Below are 20112 nucleotides of genomic sequence, written 5' to 3'. Positions count from 1 at the left end.
GAGGAGAGACGAGATGAAGACGCTACGTGGGGAGCTACGGAGCTATATATGCTATATTGCTCCACAGTGCACACAGCACAGGTGCACAGAGCTCAGAGAGAGATCCAGAGATCTCAGAGACCACGTGGAAATGTGCATGTGCATATGTGCATATGTGCATGTTTGCGCATGTTTGCGCGTTTGCATGTTTACCTGCAGCCTGTTTGCCTGTTTGCCTGTTTGCCTGTATGCGCGTTTGCACTGTTTGACGCGTGACGGCCTGCGCGCCTGCGTGGATCTGTGGATCTGTGGCCTGTGGCCTGTGGCGCTTTGGCTCTGTTTTTCGGCGGGTGCCCACGGTACGCGGTGCCACGGTGGCCCCGCGTGTCATCAATCCACTGGCCACTCATCCGCTCAACCGCCTTACAATCTATCCTCCCTTCTACCACCCCCTTCACTATCTTCACAATGTCCAACGACCCTCAACCTTTCACATCCAGCTCCAGTTCCAGCTCGGTCCCAACCAAGCGTACCGCCCACCCCCTTCCTGCCAATCCCAGCACAGGAAAACTCCCCAAGCATGCTCGAGATGCTCCACCGCCTGAGTAGCTTGCACCCAATGAACCTGAGTACATCCTCGTGAGACGTGGGACAGCAGTGCCGCAGTGGACACAGAGACGAGCTGACACCGCAGTGGCACAGCACTACTGGTTTGTCGACCACCTCAGTGGCTACAGGCTGTGGCGGTAGAGTCGTTTTCGTGGTACATACGACGCCAACAAGCGCGAGTGGTTCGCAGATCAACGCGGTTACAGCCAAAACGGCATTCATGCCTCGGTACAAAGCAAGGCATTTTACCACGACCACGAGCGCGCAGGCAAGTGGATGTTCCGCCAGCTGGAGGGCTTGCGGCCCAATTGTGAGTGATATGAACGGCTTGACAGTGCCGCACTGATCTCTGTAATACTGTAGGAGGGGGCATTCCATGTCTCTATTGGTGACAAGGACCACATCACCGTCTTCTTCGAGGAGCCAGGGGGAGCAAAGGTGGCATTGGCACTGGCGAGTACTTTGTGTTAGGTCAGGGAGCCAGGTAGTAGTGCTAATGCAACAACAGCAAGCCCCATGTTGTGACCTCCAGAGCTCGGGGGACAACGGCAAGAGGCAACGCCAGGAGCTCCTGATGTTCGTCAGCTACTACACCCTCAGGCGCTCGTCTGGGTGGAGGCTGGTGGCCAAGTCTGACTACCACATTATGAGGCGAAGGCAGTGTAACAATGCTCAATACACTGCCCTTGCGGACCGCTGGCGCTCGGGCTCCCCACCACCCCCACCTCCACCACCACCACCGGTTGAACGCGGCCGACTGCCGAGCAGCCTCCGACCTTTTACCGACTTGGATGGCGACGGCATCACGCCTCCAATCTTCGGTGTTTTAGCAACTCCCTGGGCCGACATTGACACGAACAATCTCCCCATCGACGCTCTCCGTCTACAAACTGCTAGTCTGCTCCCAGAACTTCCAGTCCAATTTACGACGCCGAGGGATTGGAGTGATCGGCCGCCCGAGCCTATTTCCTTCTGCAACAACAACCAAGATCACCAAGCCTTCTGGGAGACCATGGTCCACAAGGACCCGATCAAGCCTTTCAACCCTGTGGAGGGGATGGGACTGCGGACTGCATCCGTTCCTAACCCCTTCACTCAAAAGTTCGGCTCACCCTCAGAGATTGGTAAAATCATGTCCTAGTCTTCAAAAGACAGTAGCAGCTCATGGCTGGATGCCACGCCCCAGCAAGATGGAAGTCCACGGCAACTACCTTGCCTACGAAGTCGCGCGGTACAAGGAGAAGCGCCCAGGAGAGACGACCAAGCCGCTCTGGGGATCCAGTTTTGATATCAAGGCTCAGAGGGAGAGGCTGGAGAAGCTGTCGTTGATCGACAGGGCTGAGGCGACCGCTTTGAAGCGCAACTACTACAGGGACCTGTCCGTGCCCATCAAAGACATTCTCCACGCGTATACCTCAATGCTCCCGATCCCAATCCCCGAAGATGAAACCCTCGAACATGCGCAAAATGACGAACAAGCTCATCGAGATCATCGAGAGAGTGTCCGCACGGAGGGTACCCTCGACGTGTTTAAGGCTGAAGACGGAGACCGCATCGGCGTCAAGTTCAAGCTTCCTCGTGCTGATGGCGAGGGGAAGAGTCAAGGCTACTATCATACCGTCACCTTCGTGCCGTTGGCGGCAGGTCTGGGCCAATATTGTTCTTGTAACCCTCTGTCCTTCGCTCCGCGTCCACATGCACTCGAACGCGGACAGTAACATAGCAGTGTAATTAGAAGCCGGTTTGCGTCTTAGCACTTGTGGCCCAACATTTTAGGCCCGTCTTCGTCCATGAGCACCTTCGTGTCGAGACAGCCGAGATGGTGCACGGGTCCATATGCTGTCATTCACTGTTGAATAACTAACTAGGCCGCCTTGCCAAAGTCATGCGATCCACCGCCCTCGCGGCCAGTCTCGCCGCGAGGTCACCGTGGAACCGCCACCTCTTGCACGACTTGGCCTTTTCTCGTCCCCCGGCCACGTCTGTGGACATGGTCTCTCCGCCACACGAGGCATGTCGCCCGCTTGTTAATATGTACATCATTTACGGCCATTTTTGAGAGGTTTGAGGGTCTGGTTCTCCATCGGACCATCCAACTCGGGGCAGTCGCTTGGAGGGATACGATGCTTGTGCAAGAATGCACCACACAGCCAACTGCCTCATACTCATGTCGCAAGCAGGACGTCGTTAGCGCACAGGGATTGTGGGAGACCATTAGCGGGAGTATATCGTAAATACGGTTGCGCTCAGGCACCGGTGACTGTACTAATGGAACGGTTTGAGAGATCTGGGGGCGTGGCTCTTCTCGTCTGCGGCGGACGAGGCTGCCTTGGCCTTGGTCTTGCTGCCACCTTCAGTGGCGTTTACGGTGAAGTGGCTTTCTCCGCGACACGGAAGCGGGCGTCAAGCGCTGCTGGAACCTCCCGCCGGAAGGAGGTCCGCGCAGGCCAACGGGTACAGTATCATATGTGTCCCATCTGGCGGGCCAAGTACTTTAAGAACGCTCTCTACCGCTATGGCATCGACCTCAAGGAGTTTGACGGCCTGGAGTTTGTCTTCACGCACGCCCAAGTGTACAGCTTCGAAGAGCTCGACCGCATCGCCGAAAAAATATCGAAGTCAAGTCTGTTCCGAGGCCCAGCCCGACCTTCATCTAATAAAGTGGGCTTTCGTGACGCGCAGCGAATATGTCATGTTCGCAGCGCCTGGCTGGTTCCACACGCCCCTCATGGTTGAGGAAGCGGCAAAACGTGATCTCCTTGTCGCACCGCACACTGGCAAGTCACTCAACAGAGGGTCCCCGCTTGCTCCCGCGGGTACATATGGACGATGAGACCCGCAGACAGGTCAATGCAGAGAGGAGCATGCGCTTTTGGCTTGACAAAAAGCTACCGGGCTGGGAAGGAGGAAACTACTCGGTGAGTCATGCTATGGCGCTCGCCGTGTGTCAGGTCTAACCGTCCCCAGCTCAAAGTTAGTTGGTCATCGTACGGCGATATTGACGGCATCATTACTGTCATGGATTCCGAGGCTATCATCAAGGCGATCAACACGCTCTACGGATACACCCTCGAGAAGCAGCACGCCTGCGCCTTCCCCATGGGTCCGGCGAATACGTCAGGCGACGACACAATGTCGACATTGTGGGCACCAGGGTACGCTTGAATATTACGCGGGACAAGCACCCAGGGCGCATCACCACCAAAAGCGCCATACAAATATTTTCCAGTGACACCAATCTGGTGTTCTCTTGATTTCGTTCACGTCAGCTTCAGCCCAAGCCGTCAAAACGGAGCGGAGGTATGAGATCAAGAAGAAGCGCAGGCACCGCAAAGACCGCGAAAACAGGGCCGATACAGTGCGGATTACCCTTCTCATATTTAAATACATCGACGAACATATCCGCAGCCTGCTGTAGTGTGTGTACAGTATCGGCAGGGCACACTGCTTGGCTCGGGTTCAGGCACCTTCGTATCGTCCGTGCGTCTCTTTCTCTCGTATTCTTTATGTAACCCGGTTCAACGGCAGTTGTACACACGGAGGCCGAAGGTGGAAATCCCCACCGAGGACGCCGAGGACGTGTTGGGATGGGACCGGCGTCAACTTCAAGTTGCCCTGGGCTGTCGATGGCGAGAACGTGAGCCAAGGCTGTTGTCTCACGCATTTCCTGCCACATGCGCACCGACGCCCCGCAGCGTCTTATTTTAAGTAATTATCGACCTTGTCAGCTCGTAACCAGTCCGAGAAGCTGCACGTGTGCCTGGTAGCCGAACGTGGTGTTTTTATGCAATGAGCATTGAGCGTAGTGAACGTGATGAAAATAGAAGTGCATATGTCCCAGTCCAAGCCCATTTCCTCCCCCTCGTACACAATAAATTACAAAATATGTATCGTATCTTCCTCGTTCAAGTTTCGTCAACTAGTCTCCCTCCTCCTCTCTCATCCTCTCGAGCTTCTCTCAAGCTTCTCTCAAGCTTCTTTCTTTCTCACGCATGGCTCCTAGTCCTAGCTGCCACGCCTACAGGCTTGGGGATCTCGCCTGCTGACCCGGTGGCATTGTTCTCTTTGCCTCGCGTGGTACGTCTCGTGGGGGCCGACTTGGTCTCGGTTGGGATGACTTCGGCCTTCTTGCCCTTGGTCACCGGCGCGGCGGTGGCCTTTGCCTTTGGCTCGGCCACAGCGGCCGACGCGAGGTCTGCCTTGGATGCCTTGCGGCGTGCGGTCTTGGCCGGCGCGGGCACTGGCTCAGGCTTGTCCTGGTCGGTCGCCTCGGCCAAGGCCGTGCGGCCCTTGCGCTTGGACGTTGATGATGCGTCTGTGGCCGGCTCGGTGGCCTGCCGGGTTCGGCGGGTCGGGGCTGACACAGAGCGAGCAGTGCGGGCGGTCCTGCCGGTCGGCAGGGATGGGACCTGTTCCTCCTTCTCGGGCTCACTGGGGGCGGCCGACTTGCCACGAGTCCTGGTGACGCGGGCGGGCTCTGATGCCGGTGGGTCGACGGGGTGTGCGGCGGTACGGGTACGGCGAGCCGGCTCGGACAGGGTGGTGGTGGTGGGCGCCTCCTTGCTTTGTGCGCGAGTGCTTCGCTTGGGAGCAGTGGTTGGCGGCTTGACCGGGTTGGAGACTGTTCGGCGGGTGGAGGTGGGAAGTCGAGAAGGACGCTTGGCCAAGGGGTTCGGCGAGGACTCGCCAGATGAAGGGAGAGAGATGGGCTCTGGGTCCTGGGGCTTGTCCTCGATGGGCTCGGGAGCGTCGTTGACCGGCTCTGGAAGGTTGTTGACCTCGTCCTCCTCGTTCTCGTCCTCCTCAAGCATCTCCTTGACACCTTCCATACCCGGAGTCTGCGGCACATGGCGTCCGGCAAACATCTCTTTGACACCGTCAAACCTGGGTGTAGGCGCCACCGTGCTGGTACGGAACATGTCCTTGACACCGGCAAGCGACGGCGTCTTGGGCTCCACGGGCGGCTCCCTCAACAGCTCCTTGACGCCAGCCAGCATGGGCGTGGCCTGCTGTTTGGGAGATTGCAGCATCTGGCGGACACCGTCAAGGGCGGGGGTCTTGGGGACGACGGGAGTGTTGAGCATGTCACGGACACCGGCGTACGACATGGACACCCGCTTGGAGCGCTTGGGCGTGACCTCGGCAATGACCTCGGCCTCCTCCGCCTCGTTGGCGTCTTCGTCACCCGTTGCCAGCGCGAGCATGGGAGCGTCAATGACACCCGCTGTCGGGGTAGGAGGGAGGCTCTCGCCATCTGCTTCATCGATGACGTCGACACGAGGGGCGGCAGGAGCGCGACGAGCCGTGTGGGGAGCAACCTGAATGTTGGCGTTGCGCGAGGGTGTTTCGGGCAGGACAAAGCCGACCGTGGCACGACGGGCAGGCTGTGCAGTGTTGCCGGACGCACCCAAGGACTGGCGCTTGGCACTGGCACTCTTGAGTCGGAGAGCACCGAGACGACGCTTGATGTCGTCCATAGGAGTACGGGGCACCAGAACGTTATCCTCTTCCTCCTCGTCAACATCAACGGGCACAGAAGGTGGCGAGGCCAATGCACGGTGAGTCGGGGTCGCCATCAAGTTTGTTAACGGGTGCTGGTCCTTGACCGGGGAGCGGAAACTCTTGGGAGGCTCAGGCAGCGCGCGAGGGGTGGCGAGCTTGTCGCGCTGGCGCTGGGTCATGCCAGTGCCCGGAGTCTTGGCAGGTGTGGCCGGGACGTTGGGAGGCGGCGTAACGGGGGCATCCTTGGAAGGTGTAAACGAGCTGCGAACAGGCTTGCCGAGACGGCCGGGGGTAGTAGGCACTTGAGCCTCTCGTGGTGGTGAGATGAGTGGCGCAAACTGCATGGCGTTGCTGCCAATGCCCGCAAGCGACATGCGTGCACCGCCGAGGGCGGTCCTCTGAGGCTGAGGAGTGTAGAAGCGGCCGGCGAGGGGAGGCGCCGGGCTGTCGGGAAGTGGGATGGCGGCGGGGTCGACCTGCATGGTGTTCACCTCGACTTCAAAGTCGCCGTCGACGTCGAAACCATCGTTGTCTTCGAGCTCGAGCGATTCTTGCGACGAGTTGGCGTCCACGCCAGCAGCATCGTGCTCCTCCTCGTCCTCACCACTCTCCTCCTGGCTGTAGGCCAGCTCCTCCGAGTTGGGGGACCAGCCACGCGTTTCAAAGGGCTCAAACTCCTCGTCATCTTCTTCGTACTCAATCTCGTCCTCTTCCTCTTCCTCGCTGTCGCTGGGTTCCTCGACGTGGTTGTGAAAGTCGATGATTGATTGGCCGGGCTGCAGAGAGTCAGTTGCCACGAACACCAACATCTAAAACTTACGATCATGAAATCCGCGTCCAGGCTCTCACGGTCCGAATCCGAGTCGTCAAATTGCGAGACGTCGGCATGCTGGCCGTCCTCGTATACCCACTGAAGCCCATTCTCCTTGTCAGAGGCATCTTCCTCCTCTTCAGACGACTCGGAGTCAGACGCGACATGTGGCGGGACCAGGACGGGGGTGAGACTCTTGCGCGGGGAGGCGGGCTTGGGGCTGTTGAGTGACTTGCGACGGCGGCCAGTCTCAATGAACCCGTTCGCTTCGGCGCCGTCAATCCCTTGCGAGTGTGTTTCTTCCCAGACCTTGCGAGCGGAGCGGAGGAGAAGCGACTTGCGGAGCGAGTCGGAGCCACGCGGAGTTGAGTAGGCCAAGCGAGCAGAGACCGGGGGCGCAGGGACGAGGTTGCGACCGGGAGTGGTGGGAGCCGGAGCCTCTTCAAACTGCGCGTCTGATGCAAGAGGGAGAGGGACGGGGCGGGAGCGAGGAGACCAAGGGACGGTTGATGGTGGAGGGACGTCCTCCTCTTCTTCTTCTTCCTTGTCGTCCTCTGGCGGGGGGATCACAAGAGTGTGTGGGACGGCAGTTGTGTGACCCAGCTCAGCCTTGCGCTTGGGCTGAGGAGTCATGAACGGGTTGAAGCAAGGTGCTCCCTCGTCTTCCTCTTCTTCCTCCTCGTCGTCCTTCTTTTCGAGGTAGAGTCGGTCACCCTCGTCACCCTCGGCAACGTCCACGAGCTCCTCAAATTCCTGAGGCGGCTCAATCTCCTCTGAAAGTGTCGACTTTGCGGGGGTTGCTCCATGCATTAGTCCCAGGCCACGAGGTTTGGCAGGGGAAGGCATGAACCGCTTTCCTTGAGGAACAATGCTGAGGCGCATGGACGTGCGGCGTCGCGGGGTAGCTGATTCACTGGTGCGCTTGGGAGCAGGGGACATGTATGCCAGCGGGGTGGCTGGTTCGCCATAGGTGAAGCGACATTGCTTTTTGCGAATGGTAAACGTGTCGCCGTCGCCAAGTAAGAGGACCTCGGGAGGGTTGTGCAAGGTTGGTTTGCCACCAGCGGCGCAGTAGACCACGCCGTTGTGGCCGTGTACGACAAGTGATGCCTGGGTGTGTGTGTCAGAGCGCGGTTGTGGAATGGTGAGGTCTGGGCAAACTCACTGCTCCTGATGCTACGTCAATCAAGACCTCGGCATGGAGTTTGGAGACGTCGGGTTGGTAGATGCGGATCTGAAGGGGTCAGCCAGAAGGAAAGCCGTGTTGTGGCATGCTCACGTCGCAGTCATAGTCGCGGCCAAAGGTGACTCGTTCTGCGTCGATTGGGAAAGTCGAGAGGACCTTGCCCGACTTGCGTGCCACGAGTTCTACTGTGCCGTAGACTGTGCGAGACTCTATTGGGGGAGAGGCGGCCCTCATGGTAGGAGGAGAGTGGGTTGCTGTTTCTGTGTTTCCGAGTAGGTTGATGTGGTTGTGGCTGTCGTTGTTGGGTGAGAGTTTAAGATGTGTACCTGTGTTGTGCGGGGGTTGTTGGGTATTTGTTTGTGTACTCTGGGTTTCCGTGTCCTGCCTGATGGCCTGATGCGAAGGCAGTCGCGTGCGGAAGCAAATGGAGTGGGTGGGTTGGTTAGCAAAGAGGGGGGTTCATTTAAGCCACGGCGCGACAGCCTGAATATAGTGACGGGTATATATTTTTGTAATTAATCCCAGTATGGACCATTCCGCCGCCACCCAACGACGATGGGACTCTCTCGGTCATCTGCGATGTGTGGTCCCCCCCCCGCTCTGGTGTCTGCCCTGGACTGCGCGCGCGCGCGTGCGGTGTGTCCGGCGTGTATGCACTGGGTGGGTGGCCGTGGGTGGTGCCATCCGAAGCCTGGCGCACGCACGGGTTGCGTATGAGTCATCTGTTGGAGCCGTGTTGGCCGGTGACGACTCTTTCTGGCTGTCTGGCTTCTCTTATCGCGCGTCGCCGGGTAGCAACAGTCTGCCCCCACACCTCTCTGTCGGCGAACAACACGTCTCTCGTGTCTCTCTCTCTCTCTCTCTTTCTCTCATACAGATCATCTAGACACACGTACACTTTTGTGCATACACCCACACCCCCACACTCCGCTTATACCCACCAAGGCCGCCGGCATAGGACCCCGCCAAGCAAGCCCCCGCGCCAGCGCACAATTACACAGCAACCTCACCCCCCTTTCTCCAGCCTCAGCCTCCCGCTCGCGCCACCACGTCGCGGGCACCTCACATCTTCGCCATCCATGGTGCAGAACTACGGGTCCACCTCTCCCACTCCCCCCCTTTCCCCTCCTCCTCCTCAGCACTCCACCATCATGGCGACGCGCTCCCACCGCCGCCGGCGGCGTGGAGACAACGCGACGGCTCCCGGTGCCAGCGTCCTGTCGTCGTTCTCCAACCTGGCCAACACCATTATCGGTTCCGGAGCACTGGCGTTCCCCGCAGCGTTTGCCAGCATGGGCATGATCCCCGGTATCGTGTCGTGCATCTTCTCGGCATGCACAGCCGTGTTTGGGCTGTGGTGTCTCAGCCGCTGCGCGACGCTCGTGGGCAAGCAACCCGGCGACGAGGGACGAAAGGCCTCGTTCAACGAGGTCGCCCGACTGGCCTTTGGAAAGGGCTGGGTTGTGCGAGTGTTTGACGTGGGTACAGGAAAGAAAGATACAATGAGTGGTGCTCACACCCAACGCAGCTGGCCATTGCGATCAAGTGCTTTGGCGTGTCGGTCTCGTATCTCATTATCTGCAAGGTGAGCAACATCGCGTCGATCCTCACGCAGAGCTGTCGGCGAGGCGAGCGGCTTATCCTTGCTTCGCATGTGTGCTGTGTGCTGTATGCCGGACCCCGGACTCCCCTTTCTGACTCTCTTCAGACGCTTCTCCCTCAAGTCTGCCTGACGTTTGGGCACATCTTCAAGACGCCGATTGCCGAAGACTCGATGCTCCTGAGCCAGACCTTTTGGCTGTTCATGACGGCCGCCATCGTGGTGCCTCTGTCGTTTATGCGCACGCTTGACAGCCTGCGCTTCACGAGCCAGATCGCCCTCTCGTCAGTCGCGTACATGGTCGTTGTCGTTATCGGATGGTACTTTGTCAAGGGCCCGGACCCGAAGCGCGGCAAGGTCGAGCTCGCGCACTTTGGCACCAACACACTCGCGTCCTTCCCCGTCCAGGTGTTTGCGTTCACCTGTGCCCAGAACCTGTTCCCCATCTACAACGAGCTCAAGGACAAAACGCAGAAGAAGATGAACCTCATCATTTCGAGCTCAATCTTCTCTGCTGCTGGCGTGTACGAGGTGCTTGGCATTGTCGGATACCTGACGTTTGGCGACAAGGTCGGCTCCAACGTCATCGCCATGTACCCTGCCGAGTCGCTGGTGGTCGCCATTGGCCGCCTCGGCATCGTCTTCCTCGTCGGCCTCTCGTACCCGCTCCAGGCCCTGCCGTGCCGCTCGTGCATCTACCTGCTCACGTCGGGAATCATCAAAGGCAAGAAGCACAAGCTCGTTGTTCCCGAGCCCGAGCCCGAGTCAGAGTCCGAGGAGGACGATGACGACGAGTCGTTTGACTCGGCCAACGAGAACGACCGTCTGGTCCCCAAGGTCGGTGATGGCGCTCACGGGCCCTCGACGCTGGAGATGCCCCGCAAGAAATTTATTGGGTTCACCATCGGTATCTTGGTCTCGGGATACCTGATCGCCTTCCTCGTGGATGAGCTCGATGTTGGTGAGTGAAGTTCAGTCGAGGTTGCCAATCGACGTGCCGAACGTCCATTGTGCTGACAACCTTGCAGTTCTCAGCTTTGTCGGATCGACCGGCTCGACGACTATCAGCTTTATCCTTCCAGGCTTTGTGAGTTCTTGCGCCCAGCATATGGTCCACTCCACTGTCCACTCCACTGACAACCATTCCCAGTTCTATTTCCGCCTGTTCCGCTCGCAGGCCGGCAACACCAAGTGGGCCGCCTTGGCACTGGGCATCTACGGTGTGGCCGTCATGACCTTTTGCCTGACCTTTAACATTATCCACCTCGGCAAGGGTGGCCGCGCGGGACACTAGGACGCGGCACTAGGACGTTCTGGACGCTCCATGTGACAGTTATATATAAACCAGTGGACACCAGAGAGGGTGGGCGCGAGGCCGGGGCGGAGCCTGGGACGTTTGCCTTTTGTTGTTGGGTGAGGGTGAGGGAGGACGGTTTTAGACGGACCGAAGAGCCGAGTACAGTACACCACATGTATGCAACCTTTTTTTTTACAGCAACTGGACGTCGTCTGTCAACATTGTTCCGACTTTGTTCCTGCAACCTCCTGGGATTCAGTTGCGTTGCTTTTCTTGGCTGTTGTCTCCTACCTGTGGCTGTTGGAGGCGTACAGGCCTGTCCGAGACCAACTGGAATCCAGACCCCGAGTCTTCTGTTCCTTCCTTGACTTTCCCTTGACTTGTCGTCGTCGTTGTCGTCGTATTTGTTGCCCTGCTGTCTTGGCAGTGGGGTGGGGGGAGGGGTGCAACGAGGAGCCCATGCGATGCCATTACGGGATGGGATGTGTGCTCTGATTAGATTGGACCTTGGGCAGGCCCTGGTGGCCGGGTGGGGACGGGTGCCATGCGTCCGACTCCATACTCATGGTCGCTCGCTACCTGATTCACAAACAAAGGCGGATATCCGCCCGGGGTTCCCTTTCTCCTCCCTTGACACCCCGTGGCCACCTTGCCTTCCAATGTGCTGTACGCATGTGCGTGACATTGGCCTGGAGCCGTCTCCGCCCCATGCTGGGTGCTTGGCGCGGAGACACCTCGTGTGTGCGTACGGGTAAGCGTGCTGCATATTGCAGACCCAGCGGCCACAGCCGCCGACGGGACCATGGGTGGCAGCGTGGCATCGTGGCGGCCACGGGAAAGCGGCCAGCTCACGGCAGCATCCCGCCATGACCTGCCACACAGCGACAGAACAGAACGTCGATCTACGCGACAGAGTAGCACGGCGACTCCGTCGTTAGACATGTAGCATGTGGGGCGCCAGAAGAAAAGCAACGTCTTTCCTTTTTTTCTTGGTAGTACGTTGCCCCTTCAGAGGTATTTGTTCTGAGATTCGGATCGGCTTTTTCCGCCCGTGCTGTCGTGTTGCCTGCTGGAATGTCTGCCTCACCCGGCTTTTACCGCCTCCCCAACCAAAAAGGAAAGGATGCTGAGACCAGGTGACCAGGTGCACCCAGGTGCCAGGTGGGCGACAGCGCGGACTGGTTAATCTGCATATGGGGGTGGGCTTGTTCGCCGGGTACATAGCTTGGCGGCGGGAAGCGAGGAGCCAGCCAATGCCGGCAGCGAGGTCGGCAGCGGCCAAGAGCGTAAAGTATGTACATAATTTGCGTGAGAGCACACATTTGGGGCAGGTACAGTACAGATCTGGAGGATGAGGATGGGCATGCTGGTTTGGGAACAGGTGGCGACATGTGTACGGCGGTGGGCTCTGGATCTCGAATGCATGGTCACCGATGACGAATACGACTGCTGCTGCGCTGCTGTGTGGTGCACGCGCAGGTGGTGTGGGTATTGTGGTCGTCCTGCTTACATTATGCCATGACGACTCATCCTTGGAATTGATGGTACTCGGCTCTGCGCGCTGTACCGCTTGGCTCTTATCCTAGCTTGGACATGTTACGGGAGGGGACCTGCCCGAACGGCCGCCGCCACAAGTCGGGCAACTCGAGGCTCTCGAGGTCTCCAGGTATGGGTGCCATATGAGATGTGCGCCACACTTTTTTGCCTTGCTGCGCCTGCGCACAAATCACATCGGCACAGCGTCAGCATCGGGCAACTGCAGGTTTATACGCTTTCTCAATAAACTGCTGCTGCTGACGCCACCGGGCCATTGGGTCATAGGCCAAGCGCCACCCGAGCTGTAGCTAGCGACCGCACGCCACCAGGCTATCACGCTCGTGCTCATCGTAATGTTTTATGACGCTCCGCTTCATTTAGAGGTGCGTCTTTACGTCCACGTCAGACCAACGTGCGCTCGTGGAGCCATGGACCCGTGCCCGGCCGGTCCCATATGGTCCACCCCTGCGCCGTTTTCTCGGCGCTCTTGGGTGCTGCCACAGCTGTTGCGGGCCGTCTTAGCGTTTTTGTGCGCAGTGTGTGCTGTGTGCGTTGCGTGCTTACCGCCACGGGCCTCCGCCGCAGTCACAATGTCCAGGTCGCGGCCTGCCGACCTCTGCCAGCCTGCTGGGTCGGCGAGTGCACATCGTTTATGATCGCCACGCCGCCCCCAAAGCGCCAAGCTCGAGGACCCGGCTAGCCCACAGCCAACCACAGGCGGGGTGTGTGGGGATTGCGGAACATGCGGAGGGTGTTGCCGAGTCGAGTCAGACTTGCTGAGTGCCCGATGTCCGACGCCGGACGGCGACGGAGGCGGAGAGGGGCTCGGCCGTGCAGCCGTGGCCAGCCAGCGGTGTTGCAGGAAAACACCGGTGGTGTTAGCCAGGGAGGGAAAAGAGAGAGGGTGTTTCCCTGGCATTGAGTGACACAAGTCCAATCAGTGAGGCTGCTAACCGTCGCAGAAGGTCAGCTGATCAGCTGGAACAGCACATGCTCGAGTGCCGCGGCGCCGCGCCTTGGGCTTCAGGCGAGGTGAGGATGATTAGGAAATGGGGGAATTTGAGTGAGGCTGGCAAATAACAACAGACGTAGCCAGAGGGGGGCGGGAACAGGGCAGAGGCGCAGAGGAGAGAGGGCAAGGATATAGTGATTGATGCAGGGATAGAGAGAAGCTGTGGACCATGATCGATTGGGGCTATCTAGCGATCTAGCAGTTCTGGCCGAGACGTATGCAGCCTAGCTGCCAGCTCGTGGCGACAGAGATCTGATCTCGGGACGGAGAATGCGCATGCCAAAGCCAGGCATGCCTCCGATGTGACCTTTTTTTGCACGTGTGGTGCTGGGACTGCTCTCGATCTCTCGGGGACAGTCGGGGGAGCGGGGGGTGTGCAGTCGCCACCATCGTGGCTCCTTACACACGTTGACCGGCGGGGCATCTGTTCGGCAGCGTGGTGTCTTGTGGGGGGGTATATGGTATCATGTGGTGCCAACAGTGGTTGTGACCACCCGGGAGGTCAGGAGGCGTGGAGAGAGGGGCATTTACACCCAATGGCAGGGCCCGCACTGAAGCCGAAAAGTGTCATTTGGGGGGCCAAAACGCACGCCGGGCAGCTGAGCACCGCGCGTACCGCGTGCGTCCCTTTCCTTTTGGCCTTTTGCCTCTGCCGCGCCTGCCGAGAATGGGCCATTTGGGCCTTTTACCGCTGCGCACGCAGGGGTTGAAGGAGAGGGGGAGGAGGGATGCATGTGGGGTCTCCTTCAGAACCCAGCCAGGAGTACAGGAGTGGCCACTGGCCACTGGCCAGAGTGGGAGAGAGAGGGGGACACGGATGATGGGATGAATGCAAGGGGCAGCGGCAGCACGAGGGGTGCCATAGGGAATCGGGCCAGGCAGCAGCAGCAGCAGCAGCAGCGGCAGTAGACGCTACAGCGTGTACACCTGTGCACCTGCGCACCTGCGTCAGCTCTTCACTGCCTCGAGTCCTTTTTGTACCTTTGTGTGTCGGCTCCTGTCGTGTATTGAGCACGTTTTCTTTCTTCTTTGAGCAGACCCCAGCGGCCAGGCGCACGAGGGGGGCAGACGCACGATGATGCTGTGGTGTGGATTGCGTGGTGTGCCTGTCGTGTGTCTCAGCAAGCAGCAAAAACAGACAAGAGGAGGAGGGGGGAGCGCCAGAGCGAGAGCAAAGAGTCCAGTCGTGTGCCTTGATTACAATTTTGATTTATTCGATAAGCCAGCAAGTCTTATGTATTTGATTTTTGTAACCACAGCCGCCGCCGTTTTTGTATTGGCAGCGTCGGTTGCCCATCAGACGGACCCAAACCCCGGGTCAAAACCATAATCCAACGAGACCTCCTGTACTCCTGTCCCCCCTGTCCCCCCGCCCCCCCCTTCTTCCCCGATCCTCTGGGTGCACGCGCGACACGGCAACCCAACACACACGACTCAAATCGCCCTTCCGCTCTCTAGACACGACTCTACTGTCCACCCCCAAACTCTCGTCTTGTCGTCCATCTTCCAACATCCACATTATATACCCAAGAGCCCCGTCTCCTCCGAACCGCCTCGTGCGACCCTCTCCCGAATCCGTTAGCAGAAGAGCAGCTCGCCGCCTAGCGTGCGCCACGCAGAGCCTGCGTTCGGTGGAGCCCCCCTACAAGGAAGAAGGGCAGCAGCTCTCTGTCTCTCTCTCCCTCCCTTCGCCTCCCTTAGCCGTCGCTCCCCTTTGCTATCTGCCAGCACGCCATTACAATCTCATAACGACTACCTCATTCGTGTTCTCGCACCCACCCACACCTTCACCCACCTTCCCCCCCTGGTCCGTACTCGCCTGGTCGCCTGGCGTACACCGTTGTCTCCCTCACAAGCGAACCACACTCTCCCTCCGGTTTCTTTGGCTCGTTACAGCAACCACTGCCGCTACTGCCTTTGTCGCTCCCACTGCTGCGGCGCCCGCACCCACTACCACCACCCACCGAGGACCGCGTGGTACCCGCGCCCCCCGCACCGGCGTTGCCTGGGTTTTGAGTCACTCCTCTCCGCAGTAGAGTGGAATCGTAATCAGCTCTCGCTGCTGCTACTACTACTGCCCCCGTCTCATCACCCGACTGGGTCTTGGTGGTGACTGCGCGCAACCCCACATCCCTCCCCCCCCTCCCCTCTTTCCTTCCTTTCCCCTTCCCCGCCCCGTCAGCGTAGCCGAGCACGCAAGCGCATCGCCGCCCACTGTTGCCGCCGCCGCCGCCGCCATCGCCGCCGCTCGTCAGACGCCATTCTACGCTTTTGTGTTCCCGACCAGGACTCTTTGATCGCCCATCGCACATCTCCCACACACATCTCTCTCGCACACACACATACACACACGGCATTGCACCACATACACACACACACACGCACGCACCACATCGGCAAACACACACACACACCCCACCAGTTCCCTTGCACCACGTCTCTGTCTCGCATCGGTCAACCCATCCCAATCTCTCTCTCACACACCGCCCACCCCGAGCTAGCTGCCCATCGCTGCTAGCCCGACTCCCCCCTCCCACACCTCTTCTCGCCGCTGCCATCCACCTGCCCCCGGCTGCGGCACGATGAGTGGGTACGACCCGCCCGTCACACCGGCTGCCATGTCGCCCCCTCGGCGTCATACAGACCTCGACAGGTCGCCTTCCCCGCGCATCGGCCGCCTGAGCACTCCCAACGGCGGCATCCCAGCTTTTACACGCCACCAGCCGTTTGAGATGGACGACCTCGCATCTGGTCCTAGCAGGATAGCTGCGCCAACAAACACAGTCTTTGGCTTTTCCCCACAGCATGGCCACTCTGGTCTGCCTGGCACATCGCCCGTCGCACCGCACATGCTCCTGGCCAAAGCTGGAGCCGCCCGTCCAGTGTTATCGCCACAGCTTTCATCGCCGACAACCGAGACCCACTTCTTCCTGCATGGCACAGGCACAGGCGAGCCTGGCAGTCCACGCATGTTCACCGGTTCGCCTCGCGCACTCATGGGAGAGCTTCCTCGGTCGCGTCGCAACTCGGCAGCGATCGTCTCGATCTCCTTGTCGTCGCGCTCTAGATCCCGTACTCCGCGCGGAAGCACCAGTGTGCTTCCGGCACGCTCCGGTTCTGGCACTCCGTCAAAGGCGACAACACCCAAGGGTGGTGACCCCGCCCCGGGCTCGTCGCTCGCTGACGCATGGGCACCCGGTGTCGACGACATGGACGACTGGCAGCCGGCCGGCGGTGTGCTCCTCGACGCCGACGAGTCCGCCACTGGAGGAGATGCCTTTTCGTTTGACGACGACTATGACAATGGCCGCTCGTGGACAGCCGAATCCGAAGCGTCTCGCGTCGCCGACGTCCTTCGCCCCGGTATGGTCTTTGGAGAAGGTCTGGAGTTTGAGGGCGACGTCATTGAGCCAGCGGTTGGTCGCGTGCAGGTGACGGGTGATACTAGCGACGTGGGTCTGCCTCTCCGCCGTGACGGCAGCCAGGTCGGTGCCAGCCGTGCACCCAACCAGCAACGTCGCAAGAAGACGTACGAGGTGATCCGTCAACTCGGCTCTGGATCCTATGCTGTCGTCTATCTGGTCCGCGAGCGCGGCGGGCGCAGGCGCGAGTATGCGCTCAAGTGTCTCTCCAAACACGACCTCGAGGAGGAGCAGCTCGAGACCCAGTTGTTCGAGGCGACCATCCACCTGTCGCTTCCGATCCATACCAACATTGTCACCCTCCACGAGACGCTCCAGACCAAACACTGGCTCTTCCTCATGCTCGAGCTGTGTCCTGGTGAGGACCTGTTCTACTGGCTCGAGCGCTCGCGCGACGCTTCCCCGCCACCAGTGACTACCAAGCTCCCTGCAGCCATCGGCTACCACGACCGCGAACGCCACGGCATGGACATTATGTCGTCGTCGCGCCTGTCCTCGTCGGCCATCCCCTTTTCCTCCAGCCAGCTGTTTTCCAACTTTCCTTCGTCGTACACCAACTCGCCCAACGCGTTTTCGCCCAACGGGTTCAGTGCATCGAGCTTTTCCCAGTCGCCTGCGTCGCTTCTGTTCGCCCACCACAACAATGGGCAGCACGTCCACGGCCATCACTCGCCCCTGGGTTCACACGCGGCCACCCCGCCTACCCCTTCGCTCCTTTCGGCCTTTTCCGCCAACACACTCCTTACCCAGCGCCGTCTGCGTTTGATTGCTGCCATGTTTTCGCAAATGTGCGAGGCCGTGGCCGTGTGTCACAACGCCGGTATCTCGCATCGTGACATCAAGCCCGAAAACTTCATCTGCTGCGACTCGGTCGAGCTCGAGGCGGTCGCAGAGGTCGGCGACGATAACGACGATGGCACGTCCAAGCCCGATTTCGGCCCGCAAGCCAAGCGCAAGGTCATTGTCAAGCTGACCGATTTCGGCCTCTCGACCACCGAGGAAGAGTCGGGCGACGTCGAGTGTGGCTCCAAGCCTTACATGTCATACGAGTGCCGCAACAACCTGGGACCCACGTACCGCCCACCCCCGGCCGATGTGTGGTCGCTCGGCATTGTGCTCATCAACATGCTGTTCCACCGCAACCCATGGAAGGACCCTGTCGACGAAGACCCCAACTTTGACACGTTCCTCTTGGACCCCATCGCCTTTTTGACCACCAAGTTTACCGGTATCGGTAAAGAGGTCGCCACGTATCTCGCCGAGCACGTCTTGTGCGTCGACGTGGAGCAGCGTGTCTCAGCCCACGAGTTTGGCCAGTGGATTCGCTCCTTGCCGGAGATGATCGGCGGACGTCGTGCTGTCCATGCACTCAAGATGGCTCGCTTGGAGGCACGCGGCAAGTCGGGCGCCGGCGGCGACAAGGCTGTCTTTACAAAGTCGCCCGTGGGCCAGGCATCCTTCATCAAGACTTCTGGCTTTACTTCGGCACTTACATCCACGCTAACTTCGACGGCGCCAGTGCCTGTTCCCGCCGCTGCCACCGACATTGCTAGCGCCAACTACGCCACGCCCTCGCTGTCGTCGCTGCCTCCACCGTCCGAGCTTGCTCATGCCACCCTATCTTCCTCCCAGACAACGTCGTTGGCACACCCGGCGCCAACACCAGATTTGGAGCGCGACGAGGTGCGCTCTGCCACAACAGTGGATGACCATCCGACGCCGACGGACATGAGCACGCTTGTGTCCCCCGAGCCCACCGAGTCTGGCGAGACCGACGACACTCGCAACACGGACGACGGCAACGAGGACACAAAGGACGACGACGAGCGCTCCATCTCTACCCACAAGCGCCGCAAGCGCGGTGCCCGCAAGGGCAAGGCTGCCCAGGCAGCTGCTGCCGCTGCCGCTGCCGGCGCCGTGTCTCAAGAGGAGCGCGAGGCTTTCCTCGCCGAACTTGTCCTCGCTTCAGAGGGTCTTGCGCGTGACCTGAGCAAGAAGAAGCCGTTTGATGCCACCCGTGCTGAAGACTTTCCTCCGCTCGGCTCCTCCCCCGCTCAGGTCAACGCAGCTCGCAAGTCGAAATGGAAGGACTTTCTGGCAATGTCCAAGGGCAACCCGCAACTCGAGGCCCTTGCTCGTCGTGTGGCCGAGCGCGACAACGAGGCAGGTGGCACTTGGTCTGCTCCTGCCAAGCTCCAACAGGGTGTCAACCCGGCTTCGCGCGTCCACCTCGTCAAGCACACGGCGACTGCGTCGTCGGGATTTTCGTCCCAGCTGTCCAGCATTGCCGCCAGCGAGTCGTCGGCTTCGTCGTCGTTCGTTGTTGGTGGGCCCGACGAGGACGACGACTGGCGCCGTGCCGCTCGCCAGCGCGAGGAGGACAAGAAGGAGAAGGAAACCGAGGTCAAGGTCAAGCGCCCCTCTTCTCGTCGCGCGACCGAAGACTCGACGAGCCGCAGTCGCCAGGCCGCACTGGCCGCCGCCGCCATCGCAGGTGGTATGGAGCCCATGGGCTCGTTTGGCAAGCCATCCCCGCTGGGCGGCCGCCCCGTGCCCATCAACAACCGTCCTGCCCACCCTGGCCGCTCGCCGCTCGCTCAGACCGACAAGACCAACGACCGCTGGGCGCCGCCTACCAGCAGCGTCGCCATGCCTCTGCCTCCCCAGTCCGAGACACCCAAGCCCTTCCACAACCACCACAACCACCACGCCACCCCCATGGCGATCAAGCCGCTCAATGATGTCAGCAAGCCCTCACCCAATGGGTCGGCACACCACCTGCCCACAGCCAGCTCGGGCGCGAGCCTCAGCACCATCACTGGCGGCTCGCCCATTGCTGCGCTCAACGCGTTGCCTCCCTTGGCATCGCCAACAGCCGAACTGTCGCCCAACAAGCCCAAGCTCAAGGGCCAGATCAGCTCGCTGGCCAAGATGCTAGGCGGTCTCAAGACCAAGGGCAAGGACTAGATGGTCCTCTCACCCCGTCGAGGCCACCATGTAACACTGTCTCTTCTTTTGCACGCTTCAACCGCACACCAAACCCTCCCGCCCCCAACTAAACCTGCCCGACAACACACACACACACCCAGCAAACTGTTCCCGTATATATTTCCATTTGCATCGATAGGAGAGACAAGGGAGTAGACATGCTTGCATTT

General features: G+C 59.8%; 6 protein-coding genes across 6 annotated transcripts; 5 read left to right on the top strand and 1 right to left on the bottom strand.

The window, feature by feature from the left end:
* Positions 1 to 447: 447 nt before the first annotated feature.
* Positions 448 to 1729, top strand: EHS24_002030 (uncharacterized protein; the record flags this gene model as incomplete). The annotated part of the gene is made up of 4 exons (XM_028617780.1): positions 448 to 584; positions 682 to 898; positions 952 to 1054; positions 1101 to 1729. 4 exons carry the CDS (start codon positions 448 to 450, stop codon positions 1727 to 1729), a joined length of 1086 nt encoding a protein of 361 aa, XP_028474243.1.
* A 49-nt stretch (positions 1730 to 1778) lies between these two features.
* Positions 1779 to 2306, top strand: EHS24_002029 (uncharacterized protein; the record flags this gene model as incomplete). The annotated part of the gene is made up of 1 exon (XM_028617779.1): positions 1779 to 2306. One exon carries the CDS (start codon positions 1779 to 1781, stop codon positions 2304 to 2306), a length of 528 nt encoding a protein of 175 aa, XP_028474242.1.
* Positions 2307 to 2856: 550 nt separating this feature from the next.
* EHS24_002028 (uncharacterized protein) lies at positions 2857 to 3753 on the top strand (the record flags this gene model as incomplete). Its single annotated transcript, XM_028617778.1, has 4 exons — positions 2857 to 3211; positions 3291 to 3404; positions 3445 to 3506; positions 3556 to 3753. The coding sequence occupies 4 exons, from the start codon at positions 2857 to 2859 to the stop codon at positions 3751 to 3753; spliced, it is 729 nt and encodes a 242-aa protein (XP_028474241.1).
* An 821-nt stretch (positions 3754 to 4574) lies between these two features.
* Positions 4575 to 8321, bottom strand: EHS24_002027 (uncharacterized protein; the record flags this gene model as incomplete). Its single annotated transcript, XM_028617777.1, has 4 exons — positions 4575 to 6866; positions 6911 to 8011; positions 8067 to 8135; positions 8181 to 8321. 4 exons carry the CDS (start codon positions 8319 to 8321, stop codon positions 4575 to 4577), a joined length of 3603 nt encoding a protein of 1200 aa, XP_028474240.1.
* Positions 8322 to 9238: 917 nt separating this feature from the next.
* On the top strand, positions 9239 to 10981 carry EHS24_002026 (uncharacterized protein; the record flags this gene model as incomplete). Its single annotated transcript, XM_028617776.1, has 5 exons — positions 9239 to 9565; positions 9616 to 9672; positions 9796 to 10648; positions 10716 to 10774; positions 10838 to 10981. The coding sequence occupies 5 exons, from the start codon at positions 9239 to 9241 to the stop codon at positions 10979 to 10981; spliced, it is 1440 nt and encodes a 479-aa protein (XP_028474239.1).
* Positions 10982 to 16114: 5133 nt separating this feature from the next.
* EHS24_002025 (uncharacterized protein) lies at positions 16115 to 19921 on the top strand (the record flags this gene model as incomplete). Its single annotated transcript, XM_028617775.1, has 1 exon — positions 16115 to 19921. The coding sequence occupies one exon, from the start codon at positions 16115 to 16117 to the stop codon at positions 19919 to 19921; it is 3807 nt and encodes a 1268-aa protein (XP_028474238.1).
* Between the last annotated feature and the right edge of the window lie 191 nt (positions 19922 to 20112).

The sequence above is a fragment of the Apiotrichum porosum genome (assembly GCF_003942205.1).
Source record: "Apiotrichum porosum strain DSM 27194 chromosome Unknown scaffold_11, whole genome shotgun sequence".
Classification (NCBI taxonomy): Eukaryota; Fungi; Basidiomycota; class Tremellomycetes; order Trichosporonales; family Trichosporonaceae; genus Apiotrichum; species Apiotrichum porosum.
This window is presented reverse-complemented; position numbering and strand designations above follow the sequence as displayed.